Genomic DNA, 26,991 nt, shown 5'->3' on the forward strand with positions numbered 1-26,991 from the left:
TAATAATTAAGATTCTAGAAATCTCGTATATTTCGCGTGGAGCTTTCCAGAAAAAAAGTACCTATAAGTACTATCTTACTCCCATTACTGTTATACCTATCAGAAGGTATATCTCTGTGCCAAATTTCTTCAATTCGGTCCAATAGTTATTGAGTATAATAATTATGAACGGAAACAATCACTCTTTATAGGGATATCTTCTCATCTCCCTGCCCTCGTAGCATGGCACGCGCGACGCCTTTTTTATCGCGCGAATAAATTATCGCTGTCCCGTTTCTCTTGCCATGCTACGGAGTCTGGCGTTAGTCATATTTGCAACCTCTGTTGAGGATTTTTTTCCTTAAGTCTAAGCCCCGAAGCATAAAATGCTCGACCGAGCATTTCAAACTCTGTTTTAAAGCTTCAGGGGTTCACTAGACAGAATTTCGCAGAAATCCTGCGGGAAGGGAAATTACAAGCCTTGGATTTGCGTGGGCAAACTCTATTGCAGTCTATATTTATTACTTCACAAGAGCAATTTGGATTTCCTACCATATTCAAATTAAATAATTTAAATTGATGTTATCATGGGAAAATTGTTAGATTATATAATAACCACAAAATTATTTTTTTAATGTAATTTTATGATTGTCATAATGCTACTGTTAGTCTGTCGCAGTCTCAGTGCAAGTGTAATTTCCCCTCTGAAGTTGTTTTGGCTTCTAAGAATAAAACCAAACCACAGAAAAATAATCCAAGTTTAAGAATGGTGTGTCATTGTCTTGCAGTGTATCAGTTTTTGAAGTAGTGATAAAGCTATAAAATAAGATGAACTTTATGCTGAGTAAATGTCTTCAATAGTCTTATTTTGATGTCCTAAACAGTTTTTGGGTTAAAGATCTTTTTAATGATGAAAAAAAGTGATTTTTTTGTTATAACATATTTTATTCAAGTAATTATCTTTAATAATACATCACATATCACATGTTATCTATTATAGTTTGGACATAGCCAACAGTTTCGAAAAGACTGAATGTGATATATATTAATGTAAATTATTCAATAGAAAATGGAATTACAGACTTAATTATACTAAACAACATCAGACTAGATAATATATAAGTTTTTTTTTATAACATTGGGCAAGGCAATCGCAGGTCAAGCAATCAATTTACAAGCACCATCATTTTTCATAGATCACAGGAATATTAAAATAAAATCTTTTTTTTTAATGCTAAAATTATAAATTATTAATGTACCGCATCAGTACAAAAGTAATTAAAATAAAAAAAAAATACAAAGCGAAGAGTTATATCCTTAACCTTTACCTATCTACAAATCATCGCTATTTATATGAAAACATAATTGTCTTATTACTGGTGGCTTTGTATACAAAACATAATTGTCTTGTTAGCAGCACTAGCACTGCAATCAGTATGAATAAATGATGCTCAAGATTAAAAATAACATATAATGCCTATTTTACAGGATTCATTCTTCAGCCCTGTCTCCAGCACCACACACTTCCTCGTATTTCAACCTCCATTTTGTTGCTTCCTCCTCCAATTCCTTGATTCTTGCCCTCTGTTCATCTCGCTCACTCTTCACTTCTTCTAGTTCTTGACTCAACTCTTCACATTTCTTTGCTTCTGATGCTTGCATTGTGTTACTCAGCACCATTGACTTAGCAGACTTAACGGTATCTTCTGCTTGTTTTATTATTTTCTCAGCTTTTAGACTAAGTTCATCCTGTATTATCAGCATATTTACAAGCCGCCTTATAACAAAAGCTAAGAAAATTGAGAAACCAGTAATATAAAAGTTTCGCTGAGCTCGGAACAACTTTACATTGCCTTTCATTTCACTAGACAAATGTACGTGGCCTTCGGATGAATGCGCGTATTTCTTCATTTCTCGAACAGAGTCCATTAGAAATACTCCTAATATGCCGAGTAAAACATAGAAGTACACCGCGGCATTGTTCCGAAACATATAAAATAGACGGGATTTAAAGAACTGGTGCCATCGCCGCGGGCTAAATATAGGCAATATCATAAGGATTACCACAGCGATTTCAAAATAAAGGTAGCCGGCGATAAAAGTCCATTGAATCGACATTTTTCTAAAAGGTACCTAGTTTGGTCACGAACTGATGATTTATGAATGAGTTATGATAGTATTTTCCTTTTCCAATCTTATTCTTTAGTAATCTCAAGGAACGCCTTTGTAACAGATATTTGCAAAAATAAAATTTCTTGAAAGTCGAAGTGAAGAAACACAAAACACACAGATTCACAGAAAAACAGTAGAATAATAGAATTTACAATGAAATGAATGACATCAGTGACAATGACAACTCATTTGTTTGGCCATGGGTTTGGTTTTCATTGGTCCACGTCTGCTATTATTTTTGGAACTGTAATTTTTTTTAGTCAAAACTTTCCGCTACAATTAAGACCCATGAGTCTTAATTAGTTATGAGTCCGCGTGGAATTAGAATGACGCGTATTAGAAAGAACGCTGGTTCGCCGTATTAAATGTTTCGCTGCAAATTGCTTATAACGACTATATCTCAAAACCTATTCGTCTGATTTATATACTGTAAATGGCAATTTTAGTCTACATGAAAAGCCGAAAGTAATAAACATATTTATTTGGATAAGGATTAATACTGAATTAAAGAAAATTGGTTTCAAAATAACTTATGTTTATAATGAAAAAATAATCTTAAAAAATGAACATAAAAGTGGTTATTGTAAGTAAACCTTAAGAGATAGATATATGCTCTCGCGGACTTTTTTGTGGCAAAAAATGAGTACTTCACATCTTTAGTACATTGTTTTACTATATCTTTGTTGGTTTGCGCAGCGTTCGCGTGGAAAGCTCGCAGATGGCCGACTCATTCAACTTTCACCTGCATTGTTGACGTTTCCCGTAGGAAATCCGGGATAAAATGTAGCCTATAGCCTTCCTCGATAAATAGACTATCTAACAGTGAAAGAATTATTCAAATCGGTTCAGTAGTTTCTGAGATTAGCGCGTTTAAACAAACAAACAAACAAAACAAACTCTTCAGCTTTATAATATTAGTATAGATTGTATCATATTGTTCACAGCTCACTAAATTAAATAAAATGATCTTGAAATACAACTTTTACAATAGATAACAACGTAACCGGTGATGTTTTTTTTTTTTTGATGTAATATGTTATTGTGTGAGTTTGGCGACAAATGTTTTGAAACGAATTAAAATATCATTTCGGTAAGATTTCTTCAACGATTTCAGCAGATCTTATTTATTTATTTATATTTATAAAAGGTACACATACAGACAATTGCATTATTATCCTTAGGAAATGTAGTTGTTGTATGTTAGTGTACACAGCAAATAATAAATATCTATCTCAAAAATATCCATACGTAGACATAAAAATAAGTAATGTTTTTAAATTTGTGATTCATATAATATCATACTCAGTATATCTGTAATCGAATATAGACTGTTCCTCTCAAGCCTGCCTTTGTTTAAAAATAATACTAATATATTCTATTATGTGTCAATGTCAATAAATTTTCTAAATGGTTAAAAGTATCAAAAATCTATAAAAAAATTGTCGATTGTCTGTCTTTCGTTTTACAAGATATGAAATTAGTCAATTTATAATTAAACAATAGCAGAAAAAAATGGCTAGTATAGAACTGGATATATGGCGAGGAGAATGGGGTCTCGCTTCGATTGACTTAGAATGTTTAAAAGTTTTAGTAAGTATTTTATTATAACCTCTCGTCTTGATTATACTCTATCTTACCGGTATTTAATTTTTGTTTGTATTCCTACAGACTTATATGAAATTTATCGGCGTCCCAGTGCGTGTTCGAGAAGCTAACAATCCATTTTTCACTCCAAAAGGAAGGCTTCCAGTCATGAGGGACGGTCGCACAGTGCTGACATGTTTTGAAGAAGTTGTTGATCATTTAAAGTCACTGGTAAGATTCTTTGGCCTGTTCTTGTAGAAATAATAAGATTGTGTTTTGCAAGGATCCAAAATGTGAGAAATTTTATTAACCCAATGCCAGTATCCTGTATTATTTTGTATTTTGGGAATGATGCAATTTGGTGATAAGTATTTATACTGGCTTATCTCAATAGCTCCATGAATACACTGTCATTATGGCCCTTATCAACATCCTTGTAAATAAATGTTATAGTACCTGCATTAATTTGTTATTTTTTAATGCAATAACCTGATTTAATGTAATTTAAATGCAAAAACCTGAATAGTAAGGAGAACCTGCAATTTTTCCAGCATTACAGCACAGACGTCCACCTAAATACAATGCAAGCAGCGGAAGCTAGTGCATTCACACAGTACCTCCGAGACAAACTGTACCCTGCCTATCAGTATGCTTGGTGGGTGGACGAGAAGAATTATGCAGAACTCACTCGACCGGCCTATGCCAGGGCTCTCCGTGTGCCTTTCAACTTTTATTATCCGTCTAGATATCAAAATGCTGCTAAGGAGATGATAGACGCATTATACGGAGAGCACACAGACCTTAGAGAAATAGAAAAAACAGTAAGAAATTTATTTTTAATGTTACATTTCGTCAGACTAGAAGGCTCCATATCCAAAAAAGATATTTAACATAAACATACATGTAATCACATCTATATCCCTTGCGGACTGAAAGGCCACATTCAGATGCATGGCTAATTGATGGAATAGAAATTCAAATTAAAAGAATCCCAAGCTTAGAAGCCATAATAATGGGAAATGGTCCTATTCTAAAGTACCGCAAACACAATGGCCTAAATGATAAAATTGTATAGTTTGAAAAAAAAAAATGTTAGAATAAATTATATGTTGATTATTTAAAACAGAAATACAATCATGTTCCTATCTCTCATAGACCAAGCTAACTGTTTAAAACATATGGATTTATTAACTTTCAGATATACAATGAAGCAGAAAAGTGCCTTAAAACCTTATCAGACCGGCTCGGGGAGAGTGAATATTTCTTCGGCAATCGTCCATCATCGTTTGATGCCACGGTGTTTGCGTACCTAGCGCCACTTGTTAAGGCACCTTTCCCTAACGCCACCTTGTCAAATCATGTGAAAGGAATCTCGAATTTGACAAGGTTTGTGGCTAGGATTCAACAGAAGAACTTTAGACAAGTAACAGATGGTAAGTGATTTGAAAAAGAATTGATGAGACAGTCATAAATAAAGTCGAGGCGACTTATAGATATTTATAAGTCGCCTCGACAATATTCGATGGCGCAGAATTATGCAATCTACTGCCGAATAAAACCAAATCCATACATGTTATAAATAAAGTAACTGACTGTTGTCTGTACTTAAAAGTTATTGAAGAAAATGTTGCAGTGCAGTTTGTTACTGCTTCATCTGCACTGACGCTTTGGACGCTTTGTCCTACAATAATGAATAAAAAAGACGCTCTAACAGGCTCAATTGCTGAAATATTGTCGCGTTATACAATAATTACATTTCTGCTCAAGTCAAATCAATTTATTGTGCACCACAGGTCACATAGGCTATTATACATTTGTGATCAGGCACATTGTTGTAACTTATACTTATAAGTGGTAAATGGTACTCCATCTCTTTCCCATGGATGTCGTAAAAGGCGACTTCCATGTTTTAGGCGATGGACTAACAACCTGTCACTATTTGGATCTCAATTCCATCATCAAGCTGAGCAGCTGAACGTGGCCATTCAGTCTTTTCGGGACTATTGCCTCTGTCTACTCCGTGAGGGATATAGACGTGACTATATGTATGTATGTATGTGGTAATTACTTAACCTTTTTTTCTAGAATACAACAGATTAAACGCCAAGAAGCACTCAACGGGAACACAGTCGGAAAGAGAGGCTGCCAACTTCCCGAACCAGACGCGGAATAAATTCCTGGCCGCGTTGTTCGCAGCTATAGCCATGACCGGGTACGCGCTAGCCAATGGGATGTTCCAAGTGAGTTATAAGTAAAAAAAAGTTAAATATCGAACCTCTTCATGATGCACTAAATATTTTTTTTTTTTTTATAATTGTCTTCAAATGTTTGTGGATAATGCACGTCAATGTCAAGCAACATGCGGTAGTTTAACATTTTTTTGAAACTGTTTGAAACTAATATTATCACTATGGAGCGAGTTTTTCTAAGCTATGACTCTTAAATTAAATGATGTACAGTACTACCACGTTTAAAAGTCTCCTCCCGGCAAGATTTGACGGCGCAGAAAACCTCACCGCCGAGTCGAAACGAATGTAAACTTAATAAAATAGCGACCTTATTGCAAGGACATTAAACATAAAATCCATAAACAAAATGTATCTTACTATCTCGCTTATAATAGCTAACAGTTTAGTTCGCGGGTTCAAATGTGCGCGCTCTGCTTGGCTATAATTTCGCGCAATACAATAATTAGAGTCTCTTGCGCAGCGACAACTTTTAAAAATGGTATAACTGAAAATTGCTATTTGTACCACTATGTTTTATACTAACATACTCGTAACCATGGAGTTTTGCTACAGTAAAATCACATTATGTACAGTGGACCACAAAGAAAAGTGTATCACCTTCGATAAATCTAAGATACGAAAGTGGTATATTTTTCTATGTGACTTTGGGTACTCGCTATGTGCTTTGTGTGAATTTTTTACAAGTGAAGTGAATAATACTTATAAAAAAAATATTTGAGGACTTATATGTAGTCGCTTGCTTAACTTTTAATTACCTATCTAATGTGAACAGTTGAATTCTAATCATTCTCACAACATACGTTTCTGTCCAGGATCTGAAAGATTTCGAACATTCCGGTGACTACAGCGAGATGTTTGAGAATGACGAGGAGGACAACTGACGGCGCCTGCGCAGCTGATCACGTGTACATAGGACACGCGATATACACATGATATAGATTGAACTTCAAATTATAGCTTGACCAGAAATAAAGCATACGTCGCCATTGCGTATTAAAAAGTGAATAAAAATATTAAGCTGCCAAAAGTGAACATAACCCAACGCTATTAGATAGTCAGCCTTGTTTATGACGCCTCTTATAACTATACGTCGCCTTAATATTTGACAATAGTGGATATGATATAACAATTTGGTGTTGCTCTATGAAGAGCGGAACTACCGCCCTCTTTGACAGATCTGCTATATTTCTTGTCAAGCTTTAATTCGGAGAAAGTTTTAGTTAATATTATCTCCAATTGGAATGGAGAATGTTTTAATAATTTATTGCTCGCGACTCTCATGTCTGCGGGTTCAGGTTGCATTCTCATCTGTTGCGCTTACGTTTTTTAGGGGCCGCTATTTTAATTTATTACCTTTTATTTTTTATATAGCAGGTAGCACATTTATATTTTGTACTAACTTTTGTCTGCGTGGTTTCTTGTTTCGTTTATTGCAAATGTAGCCTATGTTCTTCCTTAGGGTCAACTCTATCACTGTTCCAAATTTCATCGATTCGACGGCCTCTGTGGCGCAGCGGCAGTACGCTTGTCGGAGGCCGGAGGTCCCGGGTTCGAATCCCGGCCAGGACATGATGAGAAAAGAACTTTTTCTGATTGGCCTGGGTCTTGGATGTTTATCTACCTATATAAGTATTTATTATAAAATATAGTATCGATGAGTTAGTATCTCGTAACACAAGTTTCGAACTTACTTCGAGGCTAACTCAATCAGTGTAATTTGTCCCGTATATATTTATTTATTTATTATTTATCAAAATCTTTCACTTCAGCGGTTGGCGTAATAGACCGAGTTATTTTAGCATAGTTTGTTTGTTTGTAATATCTTTATTGCATAGAAATTTACACAGTAACAAGAAAATAGTAAGTACATAGTTATAAAAGAAACAAATCACTTGCAATGGCGGACTCATAGGGATTAATCAAATTATCATCATAGCTACTGTTTGCCAAAATTGATTTTTTTTTGTGAACACATATAGTAAGTATGCAACCTAGACACGCCAGGATGAAGAGAGCATGTTGAGAACGTATTGCTTGAAATGTGTTTGAGTAAACGGGGGTTTAATTTTGTAGTTACACTAAATATAACAAGGGATAACTGCATTTTTGGTAATTATGGTGGGGCCCGTACTTCAAAGCGGACTGACAGCGAACACACCACCTTATAACGGAATCCTAGCACTAGTAAGATATATTAAAAATGTTATTCATCAATTTACCTTTATATACTGCTACAGAGCAGTAATTGTATAACATGACGATGGATCAATTATTATTACGCATAGATTCGTAGACCAAATAAATATATAAATAGCGAACCAAAATGCAGCTATCTCTTATGCTTTTAGTGACTAGTCTAGATTTAGTAAACGTGGCGCCAAAGTAACGGCTAGATTTTGTTCACGTGACTGAACTACCAAATGTTATGTGATGAGTCTATTATATATATAACGATGGTTTATCGTTAATAAGTACTTGTTATTGTAGAAACCTAAATCGTGGTGGGCTATTAAAGACATTCGATCAACTATTATACTAAATTGACAGATGCGAACGAAAAAAGACATCTTACTTTTATTCGCCAATACATACAATTCAATAAGGTATCTTAATATTTTGCATATAAAACTCTGTGCAGAGTTCTAATTTGAGGAATCTGTACTTTATCGTAACATTATAAGATCTATTTTATTACATTTCATTATTACATTATTCCATTTCATTACGAATATGTTTGTTTGTTTTGGACATTCTTTCAGCGGAATTGTGGGTTTAGTTGTTTATAGTATGTCTATGTTAAAGACAAACACTTTAAAAACTTAAGCACACACACTCTACACAAGCACATACACTCATACACTTTGGCCCATCTTTTGGGATTGAAATCTAAATTATTGCAAAGTTGCACAATTGGTTATTTATTTAGTAGTTTGTTTATTTATTTATTACTTATATATATTTATGTAGGATTATTATTGGGACCCATTTTTTATCTTTATTTAAATGCAGCTTTCTGATTGGCCCACAAATATTGTAAATAAAGCAAAGTTTAATTCTTCTGCGGGGTTTTCTATACTTATACTTAATAATAAACGTTCTAAGGGTCTATGTATATGCGCATTTGAAGATATATGTATGTTTACTTTCATTAAGTTAAATCTAAGATGCCGATTTCGTAATATATGTGGGGCCATAGTACGACTTAACTAAAACACCCTTACTGGTATTACACAAATCTCGAATTTGCTTTGCGGCTAGCTCATTCCGTGAAATTTGTTCCATATAAATATATTTATTAATATATACACTATTTAACCAATTATTACGGAATCAGCTTTTTATAAATAGTCGCCAATAGCAGGTCATAGTAGTTTTAGTTATTCCTTGACCTATACATGAGACCACGGCTCAGATTTTTTTGTAGGCTCAAGGCTCATATTTTAATGGTAACAATAATTTTAACGAGGTAAAGACGTGTGGTTGTATTAGTTTGCGGAGCGCTTTGTATTTCTACGTCACAAGACTTTTGTTCCTATGAATGAGAATTGTTTTAATTTATTCGATGCATGAATAAATAATTATGACTTGTTGGATTTTGTTTGGTTTTATTTAATTTTTGTGTTCAGTGTGATGAGGATACAGAAATGAAATGAAATTTATTTATACCAGAATTCTCAGTCTGATTTAGGAAGGCAGATAACCAAATAGGTGGGGAGAAATGTGGAAAGTGGTCCCGAATCATAGTATCTAAGAATATTCAACTGGAAAATACGCAAAATTGAGAGCGAGAAGAGAGAGAGAGTTTTGTGCGGAGAAGTGGTTTTTGGCAAATAATATTACCCTGTAGAAGTCTTAAAGGCGACTGAAGAAAAAAGGAACTAATAAAACGATTTTATAAATAATGTAGGTATGTAACGTACCTTTATTTCATCTCGGACGTGTTGAATCATGTAACAATGATCCATGTTCACCCAGCGACTGAAAAACCAGCAGGCTACTGCTCTGTCTGCATAAAAATCTATAGGTACTAATATTATAATCTATACTAATATTACAAAGCTGAAGAGTTTAGTTTGTTTGAACGCGCTATTCTCAGGAACTCCTGGTTCGAATTGAAAACTCCATTTATCGAGGAAGGCTTTAGGCTATATAACATCACGCTGCAACTATTAGGAGCGAAGAAATAATGTAAAATGTGAAAAAAACGGGGCAAATTAGTTATTCTTAAGGGCTTCAATGATGCCCAAAATAACTATTCCACGCGGACGAAGTCGCGGGCACAGCTAGTTGTATAATAAAATCGTTCCACTATAGGACGACTAGTCACAACTAGTGAGACGGAAAATAACCTTTTTAAGAATAAACTGTGTGTGATTTGATATGAATATGAAAGTTGGGATGATATAGCAGCTGTATTTAGACTTATTGCCAACAGCGCTGGTCCAGTTGGAGTTGGCAACGCATCCTTATGCTGAACAGATTCCGCATTGCCAAGAAACATTTCGACAGGGTCCACAGGTTGAAGATGGAAACTCAAGACTCCAAACCGGCGTAACTAAAGTCACGCGTTCCTAAGGGTAGCCAAAAGGAAAAGTTAGGTAAGTAAACATTCAAATAGTGCTTTACCGTGAGCATGTACGGGTTAGGTTTCCCTGAAAGGTTGCGGTCAGAAAGGTCAGACGAAGGTAGCTTAGTGTAAAAATCTGACCAACCCAATCCAGGATCATATTCAATGTACCTACGTCTTGAGCGTTCTGGATGTACATACATACATAAAATCACGCCTCTTTCCCGGAGGGGTGGGCAGAGACTACATCTTTCCACTTGCCACGATCTTCGCATACTTCTTTCGTTTCGGGTACTCTTGACCTGACCCTGACCCGTTGTGGATGTAACTGTAAAAATCTTGGTGTATATAAATGAACAAAAAAAAACAACATTAGGTACGACCATATTTTTTATTTAAATTTTTGAACATTTGCATTTCACGTTGTCAGGTACGCTTAACAACAGAATATTTTCTACACTGGGATACACTTTTTATGGGATATGAGCAATTTCAAACGTATCTAATGGCACAAGAAAATTATATTACCAAAACCAAAAAAACCTATAACAAAAAAGAATTTTTTTTTCATTATTTAGGTACCTATAAATGTAATTTATTTATACATAAATACTTCTTCCTCTATGCGAGTACTTTTCGGAAAACCCATAGACGAAATCCAGAATATTATTTTTAACGACATTATAAGTTTTGACGAATTAACGTGAAATTCAATGGTGGATGCTATTTTAGGATAAATCTTATTTACAAGGACTTACACATCCATTGCGCGTAGCTCTCGCATAGATGTCATCTTTGCTCGCATTTCCACGCGCATTGGATCATAAGAATACATTAAATCTAAAACTGTTGTGTAAAGGCTTGTTCACACCAGACACGAAGCGGAATTTTAATATTGTAACCTAAAATTAACTATGATTAAGTTAATATATATATATGTATATAAGTCGCTCTATTAAAACTATGCCTCGCGTCTCGATGTGAACTGACCTTAAGTCTAAATAAAAAGGGCAACACTTATACGAAAATACATTAATAATAATATTTATAGTTACAAGTTAGATTACAACAAGTTACAAAAGCATTTCTGCCGGTTTCTTTTTATATTAATCTGCTATACAATAACGTTTCATAGAATTATTATACACCAATATTACGTTTATCTTATGCTTTAGTAAAATATTATAATTAATATATTACAGGCCTACTGAACGAATTAACAATATTGCGACCGCATTTTAAAACTGATTGTAAATTGCCTATAAATTTTTATATCCATCGATTTACGGATATGTTTTTTTATTATTATTAATTGCAAGCATTATTTGTACAAATTTGACAATGAAATACACATTTTTAATTGTATTTTTGCTTGATTGAATTTTACATTTCAATATTGTGAGGTAAAATAAATAAAAAAAAACATTTATAAGTCTATATTTGATCAATGCATACATCATATCACGTCCACTTCCCTTGGGGATAGGCAAAGGCTGATTAATACGGTCCTTACAGAAATCCGTTTCTATATTTATTTACCGTTAAACACTATCAAATAAATGAATAAGATATAAAAATCAGCTGCCATATTAACAACGATAATAGCTTAAACGATAAATTTGGTCTTTATGATAAAATGTTAAGATATGGTAACATATTGAAACTATTCATGTTAGTAGTAATATATTTGGATTAAAATAATAAAAAATATTTCGAGAACAGACTTTGTTATGGAAGATATTTGAAATTGTTAACTATACTCATACCATATTAATTTTGGCGTTAGGCAGTATAAAAAAAACTTTCCTGTTCTTTCATTTGTAGGTATGCTAAAGTTTCGATAGTATTCTCAATTACGACATGAAAGTAATATGTAAAGCCCATTTTTTAAACCGCTGAAAGTTCTGAATTTATAATTCGAATAATAACATAACATGCAGATAGTTATAATAACGTAAGAATCCTATGCTTTTTTTCCGAATTCAGAAAACCCTGGGCGAAATAAGTTATCGAAAGAAACAAGTCTATATTCATATTATTAAACACCTATACTATATACAATCAATAAAAAGTCACCTCCATTTTGGAGTAAATAAGACACTCTTAATATAAAAAAATATACATTAATGGTTTAACCATACATAAGTATCACTAAGTTATTTGTTCTACGGAATATACATGTTTCAATCAATTCCTCTTAATGAGAGAACCAAAGTATTTTTAAATGAAAGACCCATACCAACAACTTCTTTCAACCATTACAGAAAAACGTAAGAAAAAACTTATGCGATGGTGCTTAAATGTAAGGTTTTTTAAAACATCGGAATTATTCATTAGCTGACTAAACGTTGTCGGTATTCTAAATTCAATCCTGAAAATGATTCTTATAAATGTACAATTTACCTAAAAAGACAAATATTTTTTGGAAGATATATCATATCATATAATTTATATAAGCTTATTTTTTTTAAGGCAATACGATAATCGCAGTCTTCATTTAAAATACTATTCAAAATGTATAACCAGCTGAATACTCAAACGCTTTTTAAACAAAAGCAGTAACTATGCAATTTTAGCGATAATTCCTAAAGTCCTAAACTTTATAATAATTACTTTCAAGTGCGTTTGACCATATCGCTCTTTTTTTTAATAATATTTTCTTATTAATTCGGTGCACGCATCTATTAAATCCAGAAAAAATATATTTTTACATATGACTTGGCTACGCGCGACAAGTGTTATGGTCTAAAGTTGAAATCGACTTTATAACACGGTAATAAAGTATACAAATACTTAGAAATGTATACATGAGACGCGCACGAGTATTGTTACGTAGTCAACGATGGCTTGATGTTAGTCGGGCGCGTTCAGAAGGGACTGGGAGTCCAGAAGTTGGCTGGCGTCGATCAAACTTACCTGGTAATTGGAGATTGCATTTATATTCTATGGAATTTTAAATCGGGTAAATCAAGCTTTGGAAATTAATGGTTCAGTTGTTAAATTAAACTATAAATGTGTGTATATATCATTCTTGTTCCTGTTTTTAGGTTACTTTCAGTTGATGAAATCATTCTTCCAGAATAAGACACAATCTAAGCAGTGTCAATTTTCCTGTTATCACGATCAAGGTCAAACATAAGTCGCTCGGTTTAATAACCTGACTTACTACTACTATGTCTTAGTCCCGCTAGCGGGAAGCGGGATAACTTCAATGGGATGATGCACAAACGCTGATAAGAAAAATAAAAAGGGAAGACTTCTTTATCTTTCGCCGAACAAACCGAAGTGAAACGCAATCTAACTTTTCTCGAAAGACTTCGGTTTTTTTTTGTTTAACCGAATAGACAGAGATATAGTGAGTGAGAAAGGGAAAGAAGATAAGACAGATGTCGTTATATTCAAGAAGATACTTTGTTATGGAAGATATGTGAAATTGTTAACTATACTCGTACCATATTAATTTTGGTATTAGAAAACTCTTCTTTCTTTTCTAGAGTGAGTGTGAAAGAGAGAGAAGATAAGACTTATATCGTCACATCCGAGAATAAACTCAACACGTCTATGTCGGAGTACTAGGGTATCAGAAATAACAAAGAGCTTACCTGCATGGAGTCTAAAGTCCCCGTGAGCGCGTCCCGTCTTCCCGCGCTGAATGGATAGAACCGAGATACGACTGTGCGGTTAGAATCCGACGTTTCCGTGCCGTTCGACTGCCGGTTCGCCATTATGGATAGTTGGGATAATTTTTCGTTTAGCTGTTGAATCTGAAAACAATAAAATATTTATTTAGATTTATAAGGGTTAGGTGCAAATCTCCTGCCTAATAAAAGAATCTCTTTATCATAATTTGTTTTTTGGAGACTGGCTTTTTCGCAGTGAGACTTACCAAAGTTTGCTTGTCATAAAAATAAAATGCAGATAGAAAAAAGATCCAGAGACAAACGAATATCCTGTATCAGAGACATGTCTGGGATGGCACAACTATTTTTCAATATCAGTTGGTCCACGAGAAAAATGGGTAATTTTTTTGAAAGTACCAGGCTAACAGAACAATCAAAGAGCTCACCTCTTTCAGTACGGCGTAGTTGTGGATGTGGTATTGGATGACGCCCGAGTGCATCGCGTCGAGTGGTAACAGCCATCGCTCGTAACACTGGGACCAAAGTTCCATGCCCGCTATGGACGTGCAAGGTTCCAGTCGTGATAATTCGGGCGTTTTCATACTCAGCGATGTTTGTGCTGAAAAAATTAGTTAAAAATAAAAAAATTAAACTTGAAAAATTAAAAACTTACTTATTTCTGGAAAAAAATATTTATTCATTAGATAAGTAAAATTAAATAGACTTTGCGAGAAATTACATACGTACATATAATCAAGTTTTTATCTCTTGCGTGTTAGGCGCAGCTAAAATTATAGAAAAGACAGAAAGGCCAGGTTCAGCTGTAGGTACTAAGGATCAATTGAGATTCAAATAGTAAAAATAATAGCGAGTAGGTACTGCAAAAAATACAGACAGATTTTTTCAGTCAGCTTTGGAAAATAGTAGACTAATAATAAAAACTCACATATCCTCTGTTTTGGCGTATTGGGCGTCTTGTTGATGGAAAACAGCGGGTTGTAAAACAAGGCTTTGTCCTGCTCGGAGAACTGCTCGCTCCAGTCCCAAACTGGCCTCTGGATGAAATTCTGGAATATGCCATGTTTGGAAATTAATTAAGGACCTGTCTTTGCTCGGATCACCGAGATACTATTTTGATAATAGGAGATAAATTTGAATATTTCCATGTAAATCAACGACAAGACAACAAATTCAGAAAAATAACAGATACAAGAACCACACGTGAATAAGATAAGTGATAATAATTTTCCTTTGAAGGGAATAAGCTTTTGAAGCGACGCGATCATAGACCTGGCGACAAACATAAAAGTCAAAATTAAACATCTTACCCAAATTCCTTTAATTTATATAAGCGATCCAAAAAAAGTTAACATACCAACCATTAAATAACTTCACTACGTTAAATTGAATAAATTCCAACAGCATGCTACCTTTAGCTTCGTAATAATGTTTTCCCATTTTTTCGAAAGGACTCCCACGAGTTCAGATACGGATAAAAATAGAAAAAGATAGAAAGAACCTTCACATTAAAAAAAAGTGTTGAGGGCAATTTCCTCAATCCTCAGAAAACATTTACGTAAAGAATCAGAAACAGCCATAGAAATCGGAGTAATAGCCAGCCAGTAAAGCGGACTTCGACGTCAGAACCTTCAACACCTTAAAAAGATACCAGGGCATCAGAAACAATAAAGAGATTACCTTGATGCGCAGCGAATAGCTATCTCGCCGGTTGGCGACAAGAGTACGAGTATTAGACGCATGACTAATGGCTCCTTCTGTCTCCTCGGAGGACGAAAGGTAGGTTTCCGGGCACTGAAACTATGTGTGGAACCAATTTGTTAGTTTACCTTTTTACCAGTTTAGCAACATCAGAAATTAGCGTAAATCTGGAGAAATATCCACCAAGAAAATGAATAGAACTAACAAACGAGAAATCGAATAAAGTAAAACAAACAACGAAACGAGTACAGACATGAAAATTATTACATGAATGAAGTCACTGACCCAAAACAACCCTAAGAAATAATGCAGCCTTTCTTAACTTTGCTTAAGAATCGAATACGAACCTTTATTGACATTATAAACATCGCATAGTAAAGCTGCGTACACACTGGGTCAACAAATGTGTTTGCTTTAATTACTTTAATTTTCCATTGTCTTTTTTTAAACTCGCCACTGGCAAAAATAATCTCATGAAGAATTTTGTTTGCCACAACATATAAAATAAAAAAGAAGTAGGTACCTATTTATATAGTCTCTCAAAAGCCATTTTAAAAACATAACCAGTAACATCACGCAAAAGTACCAGGCGAGCAGAACAAACATGGAGCTTACTTTAATCATAGGCAGGTCGCGGTCCCTCGGGCAGTTGAACAGGAACGTATCGAAGACATGATTATGTGCGCAGTCCCACAGCGTCGTAAGGTACGTTTCCGTGAACTGGAAGTGCGCTGGGAACTGATTTGTTAGTTGCCATACGCAGTCAAGGAAGAGGAGGAACACGGGCGCGGATTGCGGGGCGGAGCCTGTCTTTGTTGCGTCTTTGGATGCTTCCGCGCTGCTACCGGGCCGCGGGAGGCCGAATCTGAAAATATAAATGACACAATTAAGATCTTTCAGTTGGGCAACATATTAATAAGATTTATCGTCATGCAAACGGAGCTCATTACTATTTGTTTGAGCTTATATCTTTTTGGTTAACTTCAGTGAAAGAGAGAGACGGAAATACATGTCAACGTTGGTGAATATACTTACTATTTTTTCTATCGGTATCGGGAACCACACGGGTTAATAAAATAACACCACACACATGCCGTGCGGTTCCCGGCATCAAACGAAAAAATAGGACTATTCCATCTCTTTCCCATGGATGTCGTAAGAGGCGACTAGGGGATAGGCTTATTAACTTAAGATTCTTCTTTAAGGCGATGGATTCTTTAAGGATATAATATACCTGTCACAGAATGGATGACCAAGCGCCACCCATTCCTTCTGAATGAGCGACTGGAAGCCCGATATGGTGCGGAAGTAGGGGTCCACCAACAGCTGCGTTAAAGACGACACCACCGCGCAGTAATCTACGCCGTCGCCTGAAATCAATCAATCAATATGTATAAGAAAAAAACTTGTAAAAGCAGTTCTGGATGTTGCATTATAAAAAGCGGAGGTTTGTGTCTCTTAAAATTCAATCTATTAACATTTTCAAGCGCCACTTCAAGTCAGTAAGACTAGGGTCTCATAAAATTGTAAGAGTAAAAAAAAACTTTTTTTAATGTTACATTTAATAAAATCAGTAAGAGGACTTCTTTGTACATAACACGACTATTTTCAGGCTTCATGTCAGGTATATACATACTTAGTCGATGAAGGTGATAAAATATTGAATGTACTAGGTTAACATAAATTTAAAAAAGTTACTTACTACTACACTTACCTTCTTGTAAAACAACAGTAACATTCCTAGACAGATGATCTGCCGCCTCGTCTGCGAAAGCCAAGCAGTTGGCCACGTACCGCAGCCATCTACTTGAATCCAGGATGGAGTAGTATTGTGAATCTTGTATCTGTCAAGTATACAAATATTTTTATTTGTACTGGTTTTCATCTTATTGACAACTAGAGGCCGCCCGCGACTTCGTCCGTGTGGAAACACACCCGCGGGAACTCCGGGATAAAAAGTAGCCTATATATTATTCTGGGTCTTCCGCCTACCTACACGATCTACTTACCAAATTTTATCGTAATCGGTTCAATAGTTTTTGCGTATACGAGTACACCCATATTGACATACTCACAAACTTTCGCATTTATAATATAAGTAGGATATCGAGTCTTTGTCAAATGTAAATACTGCATTGGACGTTATGTTTTTTTTAAAAGCACATAGAACTCACATTTTCATTATAAAGTTGATAAATTATTTCGCAAGTTTCTCTGAGAGAAGGCAGTTTCCTACTGGAGAGGGGTTCTTTCGGGGATATGTGATAAGTAGCAGGAGGTATTTACTCGAGGCGGCGTAATTTTTTTTCATTATGGAGATAAGTTTCTCTGGGGGTCTCGCAACGGAGAAGTTTCTCAGTGAAACGGTAATTTCTCAGCATAAGGTGAGTTTCTCAATCAGATGGAAGGGGAGTTTCTCACGCAAAAAATACCTTAAATCTATCAAGCGGAGTGTTCTTATCAGATCACTTTCTAAACTAGACTAAATCAGACGTTAAAACTAAAGAAAACTAACCCAAAATCCTCCTAAAGTAGTGGGAGTACACAACTCGGCTAGTTTTTTATACGACGCCTGAAGTATACCGAGTGGCGGCAGCGTGTTCGGACTCGGACTGTTTGTGAAGCTGTTGCCGCAGAGGTATATCACTCGAGGCGGCGTTAGTTTCGGATGAATCCGACGTACCTGAAGAAATAAGTCGTTGATTTATTCATCATTCGTATAGAAACGTCTATATCTCTTGAAAGGCTGACAGGTCGCGTTGTCGTTCAGGCTTAATGATGGAATTGCGATTCAATTAGTGACAGGTTGCTAGCCAATCGCCTAAAAGAAGCATCCTCAGTTGTATATGCCTCCGTGCTAGTACTAGTTGCGTTTTACGACATCCACGGGGAAAAGATGGAGTGGTCCTATTTTTTTATATATTGGTGCCGGGAATCACACGGCACTATTATACTACACAGTTTAGATCTAGATCTTTGGTACCGCCTTAATTTATCTTGGTTTTCAAAACTTAGGCAATCATAATAAAATTCTCTTTACAACCTGTCTCAAGCAATCACCAAACTTTGTAGCAACAATTGAGAATGCATGTTGAGTAACTTTATAAAAAAAATAAAATTAAAACATTTCAATATTCTTATTTTCAACACAAAATATCTGTATTTAAATGGGTCTAAGATATCAGAAAAAGTTAACTTGCTTTATTTTAATATTCCACGTTTGACATATACATATATAAGTAATAAGGAAAGATTTCTCGGAATTCCTACGATAGCAAATTCGATATGCCTGTAGTCATTACATATACTATTAAAACGAATGATTTATTCTTCACGCTCAAAATCACCTAATATTTTTAACCTCTCAGATGCTAAGCACTCGTACTACCGAGACACTAGAACTGCGGCAGATTTGAACGAAAAATGAAGCGCGCGACTTGTTTCAGAATTTGATGAAAATATAGGAATATTTCCTTTGAAGTTAATAAAACACTTTTGTACAGTCAAAGCTATATATGTATTGAGTGTTATAACACCATATTATAGCAAATAAATTAATTTCATTTTACTTTATTAGACCTTTAGTTACAACTTTCAACAAAAACACTTGCGCGATCTATAGTAGTCTTTATTTCCACATTATAACCACATAAAATTAGTTTTTAGGTATTATATGATTAAGATGAACATCATATTTATCTTATTTTTAATAAATAACACAGTTTTTGCAATTAAATCATGTTATTTCTTTCAAAAATCCAATATTTTTCAAAATAAATCTCTCAAGGTCACGCACTTTTGAAACAGGGTCTGTTTTGAACTGATTTTCAACAATTTTTATTTTAAAGTAACAGATTAATTTCTGTTGTCTGTGGTTGCTGAGTATGTTTGAGATGTAAATTACACAATTTTAAACCATAACGATATGTATTTTAAGCTTAAAATCGAGTTTTAATTTGTCTCGGACAGTTGGCGCACATGTGCGCCACAGCAGATTACGGTAGTGGCGCATATATGCGCCACAGCAGCTGAGAGGTTAAGCAGGCAAAAACACAAGTCATCCACATACCTGCTCGAACAAAACACACTCTGTCTTCAACGCCAGATCAGTGGGCAGCAACTCGCCGCTCCTCAGCAGCGCCGCCCCCTCCTCCCGCCCCCACACCCAAATAGGAATACGCCCGTTTTTAAAATGTCTCGCGTAATCAATAAGATTGCAGTCCAGCGACGAATTCGGGACTATCAGCGTCGGACTGGCCGTCAACATGAAGGCATCTAACGTCGCATTTATCGGGGTAATTCTCCAATGCGGACAATCGCAACGTTCCAATTCTCTCCGCCAATCAGCTGGTCTGTCAAACATGTTTAAATCTAAAGGCAGCGTTCTGTAGTAAGGCTCTTTGTATTCGAACGCGAATAGGAGGTGGTGACGTTTCGGGAACGCGTGGTGGACGAGGGCCATAGCGATCTTCCTGCCGTTGCCTTTTGAGGAGTTCACGAAGCTGAATGTGAGGACTTTCATGTTCTGTAATGAATAGGAAAGATAATATAAATCGTTTAAAGCTCATAAAATCACGCCTCTTTCCCGGAGGGTAGGCAGAAAAAAGCTTAATGATGTTTGGAATTAATAAATAAATGACAGTCAACTTTTTCTAGAGTTGCGGTTGGATTCCAATATTACTTTGCTTTGTACTACTACAGCGCTCATCAGTTAAATAGCTCGGTATCTCTCTGGCGGCTACTAGTTCACGTGTCTAAAGCTAATCAAAAATAAATAAATCAATGCCCCCTTAAAAATTGTAAAACTACTCCTCATAAAGGTTGTAGTTATACATACATACATACATAAAAATCACGCCTCTTTCCCGGAGGGGTAGGCAGAGACTACCTCTTTCCATTTGCCACGATCTCTGCATACTTCCTTCGCTTCATCCACACGGTTGTAGTTATTCTATGGATTTTTTTAAATGAACGTTCATCACACTTTACCTGTGACGTTTTACCATAAAAGTCACAGTGGCGCCCAACGTGGGACTACTATGACGTTTGGGGTAAAACTTTACCTTAATTATATGCATAGTTACATACCTTTTTAATATGTATTACAGAGTATAGAGATATTTTTGTTGAATTTAAATTTTATCTCGTTTCTACTAGATAAGATAAAACAGCTACAAAGGCTTTACAAGAATTTTTTTTAGAGTTCGTAAGACTGTTCCCCTTGTCTCTTATCTTTGCGTGTTTCCAATTGCAACCCCTGTACATGTTTTATAAGAATACTAATAGATTAATTTTCAAAATAGGATACAAGGTATCGCTTATTGACGTCAACATTTCTTAAGTGTAATTTATATATACTAACGCTTCCGCAGCTCAGGTTTAGAAGGAGCGGCGGAACAAACTACACTGCAGTATTTACAACGGACTTCAATTTCCAAATATCCACATATATTCTTCTACCTAACATATATTATATACCAATACATATATCCAATGTAGCCAAAATCACTACATAGTATAAAACAAAGTAGCTATTTTAGTCTGTTTGTCTGTATGCTTAAATCTTTAAAATTACGCAACAGATTTTGATGCGGTTTTTTGTAACAGGTAGAGTGATTCAAGAGGAAGGATTTATGTATAATAACATTTATAATTTTGCACCCGTGCGAAGCCGGGGCGGGTCGCTAGTCAATGAAATAAATCGTCCAATACCTTGCATATGACTTGGAGGCCTTTGACCTTTTCCGGCATGTCTCCGTTGAGGCCCACTCGTCTCCGCCGCACGGGACCCCCGTCGGTCATCCATATAGCCCCCACACCCGTTAGGGGCACGTCATGCGGTCCTAGTAAGTAGTTGCGTTGGCAGCTTTCCTGTTGATGTAAAATCTATAAATGACTATCACAAGTCAATTGTTGAAAAGGGGACTATTTTTTTAATTTTCTACTTGACTGGTTAGGAACGGCAAGACCCAGCATATTTTATCAAAATGACTTATATATATATACACATACTGCGTGTGATAAAGCAGTCTTCACTTCAAACGTCTAATGATGGTTTATAAAATACTAGAGGTCGCCCGCGACTTCGTTCGCGTGGAATCAATCCTGCGGGAACTCCTATTATTCTGGGTCTTCAGCTACCTACATACCAAATTTTCGTAATCGAGTCAGTAGTGTTTGCGTGAAAGAGTAACAAACATCCATACTGACATCCTGACATACTCACAAACTTTCGCATTTATAATATTAGTATGTACTCACATCGTACGGGGAATGTTCCAACGGCACAAAAGACAACTTGTAGTTTGTCACGAAGAGTGACCCCATGCGCCCCTGGTCCCTTTCGCTGAGGGGAGTCAGCATTATCACATTGTGCGCCGCCCCCACTACCAGTTCTCCTAAAAAAAAGTTAAAATATTTATTGTTATCAAACATCTCGATTTGACAACATTGACGGCCTGTGTGGCGCAGTGGTAGTACGCTTGTCTGTGACACCGGAGGTCCCGGGTTCGAATCCCGGTCAGGGCGTGATGAGAAAAGAACTTTTTCTGATCGGCCTGGGTCTTGGACGTTTATCTATATAAGTATTTATTATAAAATATAGTATCGTTAAGTTAGTATCTCGTAACACAAGTCTCGAACTTACTTCGATATAGACATGATTATAAGTATGTGTGTATAAATGTTCATATTATGACCTAAAAGAAGAATCTCTCTTTTTCCATAAGTGGTTAAACTAATACCGTGTTATGTATTAATTAATTCACTGGCTAATTCGCCAGTGGTCAATTGTATAATGAGTCAGACAAACAATGACCTTGTTGACACTTCAAATGCTTAGATAAAGCTTAAACACGACCAATTTTAAAATTCCATATAAATATTTAATTTACTTTGTTTATGAACTAAATTTTGTGTTGATATTGAAATTAGTCTGTTTACAATAATATGAGGGCAGTATGCGATTATCGTTTTAGTTTTCGGTGTATAGGTAATTAAAGGAATATAACATACACACATAAAATCACGCCTTTTTTTGGAGGGGTAAGCAGAGACTATATCTTTCCGCTTGTCACGATCTCTGCATACTTCTTTCGCTTCATCCACGTATGTTATCCTATATGCACCAATAAAAAAATATCCTCTGAATGTCGCAAAAGGCGACTAAGGATTCTTGAGATTCTTCTTTCAGGCAATGGGAAACTTATCATTATTTGATTTCTATAATTAAACCAAACAGCTGAACTATTGGCTCTGTCTAACCCGCAAGGGATATAGACGTGATTTTATGTAGTACATATGTATGTTTGTATATGGAATAATAAGTTCTTGGCGGTTCTTTTCGTGCGTAGGAATTTCCATACCTTTTTTAATTTCCGACATACATCATACGTCACATTATATCTATCATTTTCGTTCAAAAAGAAGGTCACATTAACGTCACAATCGCAAGGTCTGGTCGGAAGTTTCTTCAGCCTTGGAGCGCTGGACCAGAAAAAGATTTTTTATCACTAGCACAGCACAGGTAACTTGTGCAATACGCACTGAGCGTGAAGACACTACAAGATAAAAGTATTCTGTATTAAGACCGCTACACCACGAATTCTGGTCATATAAATAAAAAAAAGAAAGATGTAAGAAACTGCTGGCCACTCTTTGGACTATCAGCGTTTACCAAGTTAAGAAGCTCGCTATCATCTAGCGGCTACTTGCTGAATCTCGTGTCTATAGTTTAACCCACGACCTCTTTCAACTTTAAAAACTATTCAAAATAAAGTTTGTCTTTATTACATTTCTTTTTTAATTATTACAAATTTTTCGTACCTGCGTCGTTTTACGAAAACGCGGCAACATATTGAATGCGTCAATGTATTTAACTTTGTCGCGCAAGTCCGTGGCATGGACCAAAATAACGAAACAACATAAAAGAAAAAAAAAATACTGGACCGATTTCGAGAAATTAACACGAAAGCAAAATCCAGCGCTAGAGCTAGTAGATAAATAAATTACGTACCAGTCTGTAAGGACACCATCACTACACCATCACCCAACAAAATAAGACGGTCACTTTGTGCCCACTGCCTACCATAACCTCACTGGGGTTGCATAAATGGGCATACAGTTAGGTAGATCGCACGTCACGCATACGTAATCATATCTATTATAATATTTACATCATTGGTGCGAAGTAAGACGTCATTTCAATAATAGAGACCTCACGCGTTGGTTCATTGAAAATATAGATGCTCGGATAAAATTGGACGACTTTTACAGTGAATAAGTAAATATTTGCGACTTCGTGCGCGTGGAATTTACATACATGTTAAAGCAGTAAGGTCCTTTCAGATGTTATAAGTCCTTTCCTTTCAGATGTTGTAAGTCATGGACTGAATGAATTCCATGAATCTCCCGAATTCCCTCGGTCCCTTAATTTTATCTATCTCCTATTTAAATAGGAACATAAAGAACCCACTTTGACTGATATGTCAACGCATAGCCAAAACAGCTGTATCTAAACTTGGAACGCTTGGCTTGTAGCTTATTTTTATTTACATACATACATACATAAAATCACGCCTCTTTTCCAGCAGAGACTACATCTTTCCACTTGCAACAATCCCTACATACTTGTTTCCTTTCGTTTATCAGTTTCGGGTACCCTCCTCATGATCTTTTGCCAGGATGTCTCAGACTTAATTTTTATTAATAAAAAGAAATTATGTGGTCTGCCTAAAAACATGCAGATAGACCCGTGGGCAGCAGGTAGTATATTATAAATATAAATGTGCTAACACACATGACAGGCTTTAATTATGAGTGTTTAGAGTATCCGTTTATGACATCATGTCTAGCTAATTATGTACCTACATGCTAAGCTGCCTTTTCGTCTTATGTCTTCTGAAGTTTATATATTAGAAATTTCATTGACAGCAACTTACTTTTACATATTATTAATTGGGATACTTTATTTATATAATAAAAACTTTTAGATAAAAGAAGAAAATAATAAAAATCCTATATTTAAGATATAATTATAGTGTATCAATCACTTAAAACACTTCTTTTAATGGGGTAGAGAGCCAACTTCTCATAAACACCAAACGCATTTTCCAGATGAACACACCAATAGGTAAGTGAATGAATCATGAAATAGTAATGTGCATAATTCATGTAAATTGGTTGAATAACAATTGTAACATCACTGTAAAAACCCTAGTCATAAATTGATTTGTGATCAAAATTTGCTGCTGTTGACTATCACCGAATTGTCATTATTTCGTGATGCAATATTGAACTGGCGGTATGGCAGTTCAAATCATGAAAACAGCACACAACCTTTTTTTATTCATTTGTATTTTAGTTTAGATAAGACATTTCCAGAATTTTTTTTTTAAATAATTTTATTACTGTTATTCAACATATTACACCTTTATTCTAGACGGTAATTTAGAGATGTGCACATAAGTTGATCTGACACTGTACAAAATTTATGTAACAATGGAAATGAGGTAAAGACATATTATTATTATTTTTCTCCTGACATTAGGTAAGGTTACATCTCAACGTGTTAACCTTTTGAACAAGACCATGGAGTAGCCTAAGTCAGGTTTTCAGGTGTAGTGACTCATATCTGATTTCTGCAACATGTTTTTAGAGAACTATACTCATATTAGATCATGATTACACATCCAATTAATGTAAAAGCATATTCCTCACCATTTAATAATTTTGGTTTCACTTCTTGCAATGATCCATTTTTCTCTCCATTGTTCTGAAAATACATTCATAATCATCAATAAAAAAATAACAAACTACCAGCAGTGGGTTTTTGAAGAAATATTCTTGACATGTTTGGATATGTGAGTTAATACAATCAAGTGTCTCTTTGGATAACTTTTTTAAATTAAAAGTCAACTGCTTACAATCGCTATCCTATTTTGACCTGTATGTTAGTCTGTAATTATCTCTAGTTTCACTGAACAGATTTTGATGCAGTTTTAAGGAAAGTGTTTGTTACAATTAGGGGAAGATTTTGGAAATTTAACTTACTTCATAAAAAGGAGATATCAATTGCATTTTGGTAATGCAATTGCAGGGTTCCCTTTCTACAAAATTAATAATACACCATTAGCCACAAATGAAAGCAAAATGTGTGAACTTGACCCATAATGAGCTGGGAATAAGATTAAATTGCACAGTTGACAAAATTTTGTATTAGTTAAATTAATCTCTAACTGGTTTACTAACAGGAATCAGAATAATATAGATATCTGTGGATTTACTTCTATTTAAAAACTTTTCAAAAGAATAGGAAAACATATGTTCCTTTCTAAGCAGAATACTTGATACTTGACCAAAATATTTTCGTATTTTTGGGTACTTATATTGAGATTCTTATTGGAATAACAAGACGACAATGTTTGACAACATAGTTTGTTGAACAAAAAGATACATTCAAGTTGTGAATGGTTTCAGTGCAATAATCTTTGACGAGTAGAGTAAATATCAATATCAAAGATAAGTTAAAGGTTACCTTCGGCGAGTTGATATAGCTGGTGAAATTTGGCAATTTCTCACTCATTGTTATCATGTAGCTCTCGATCCGACTGACCTACTTTAACCGCGCCTAGATCTCACACACAGTGCAATACATTAATACTGGCCTAAATAACAGATTATATCAATAGATCACTAATCAAATTAAATAAAATCTGCATGATTTGACTATTCTATCTCACATTATATTGATAACAATCACATTGATCACTAAGTTATTATATTACGGTAATTCTTAAGCATGGGCTTGTTTAAATGTTATATGCAGGATAATCACTTCACTTAACATTATAAACTATGGAAATTATGTACATACACAAGGAAATAGGATTTTTTTATGGATAAACAATTTTACGAAAATTCATGACCCAACACGGCGACAAGCGACAGATAAGTCAGTGTTGCTATCCATCCATGCGATGTAGTATTACAGTATTGCAAGTATCAAAATATCGCATAAACTATCGATACAGACCGGCGCATGACTAAAGCAATCATTGACCATAGAGGAAACAACACAAAGCAAAAACATATTCCCTATGGT

General features: G+C 35.1%; 3 protein-coding genes across 7 annotated transcripts; 1 reads left to right on the forward strand and 2 right to left on the reverse strand.

Annotated features, from left to right (window-relative positions):
• Nucleotides 1-948: 948 nt before the first annotated feature.
• Nucleotides 949-2,297, reverse strand: LOC106141593 (B-cell receptor-associated protein 31-like). The gene has a single exon (XM_013343237.2). The coding sequence runs from the start codon at nucleotides 2,095-2,097 to the stop codon at nucleotides 1,471-1,473; it is 627 nt and encodes a 208-aa protein (XP_013198691.1). The 5' UTR covers nucleotides 2,098-2,297; the 3' UTR covers nucleotides 949-1,470.
• A 1,281-nt stretch (nucleotides 2,298-3,578) lies between these two features.
• Nucleotides 3,579-11,565, forward strand: LOC106141594 (metaxin-1). 2 transcript variants are annotated; one of them, XM_060948669.1, is made up of 6 exons: nucleotides 3,579-3,741; nucleotides 3,820-3,966; nucleotides 4,287-4,556; nucleotides 4,934-5,168; nucleotides 5,821-5,975; nucleotides 10,420-11,565. In XM_060948669.1, the coding sequence occupies exons 1-6, from the start codon at nucleotides 3,664-3,666 to the stop codon at nucleotides 10,537-10,539; spliced, it is 1,005 nt and encodes a 334-aa protein (XP_060804652.1). In that variant the 5' UTR covers nucleotides 3,579-3,663; the 3' UTR covers nucleotides 10,540-11,565. The 2 variants fall into 2 exon arrangements, with proteins under 2 accessions (XP_060804652.1, XP_013198692.2); XM_013343238.2 differs by lacking the exon at nucleotides 10,420-11,565 and adding an exon at nucleotides 6,797-9,578.
• LOC106140784 (myotubularin-related protein 10-A) lies at nucleotides 10,929-26,866 on the reverse strand. Of its 4 annotated transcripts, none has more exons than XM_060948667.1 (15): nucleotides 26,425-26,866; nucleotides 25,608-25,662; nucleotides 23,255-23,375; nucleotides 22,152-22,288; nucleotides 21,603-21,761; nucleotides 19,960-20,415; nucleotides 18,406-18,573; nucleotides 17,605-17,734; nucleotides 17,125-17,260; nucleotides 16,506-16,755; nucleotides 15,870-15,989; nucleotides 15,118-15,238; nucleotides 14,618-14,790; nucleotides 14,154-14,315; nucleotides 10,929-13,467 (listed from the first exon to the last, which is right to left on the reverse strand). In XM_060948667.1, exons 3-15 carry the CDS (start codon nucleotides 23,271-23,273, stop codon nucleotides 13,405-13,407), a joined length of 2,094 nt encoding a protein of 697 aa, XP_060804650.1. In that variant the 5' UTR covers nucleotides 23,274-23,375; nucleotides 25,608-25,662; nucleotides 26,425-26,866; the 3' UTR covers nucleotides 10,929-13,404. The 4 variants fall into 4 exon arrangements, with proteins under 4 accessions (XP_060804650.1, XP_060804649.1, XP_060804648.1 ...); XM_060948666.1 differs by lacking the exon at nucleotides 23,255-23,375 and adding an exon at nucleotides 25,941-25,996; XM_060948665.1 differs by lacking the exon at nucleotides 23,255-23,375.
• Nucleotides 26,867-26,991: the final 125 nt, after the last annotated feature.

This window comes from Amyelois transitella, chromosome 16 (genome assembly GCF_032362555.1).
Source record: "Amyelois transitella isolate CPQ chromosome 16, ilAmyTran1.1, whole genome shotgun sequence".
In the NCBI taxonomy this organism is placed as follows: domain Eukaryota; kingdom Metazoa; phylum Arthropoda; class Insecta; order Lepidoptera; family Pyralidae; genus Amyelois; species Amyelois transitella.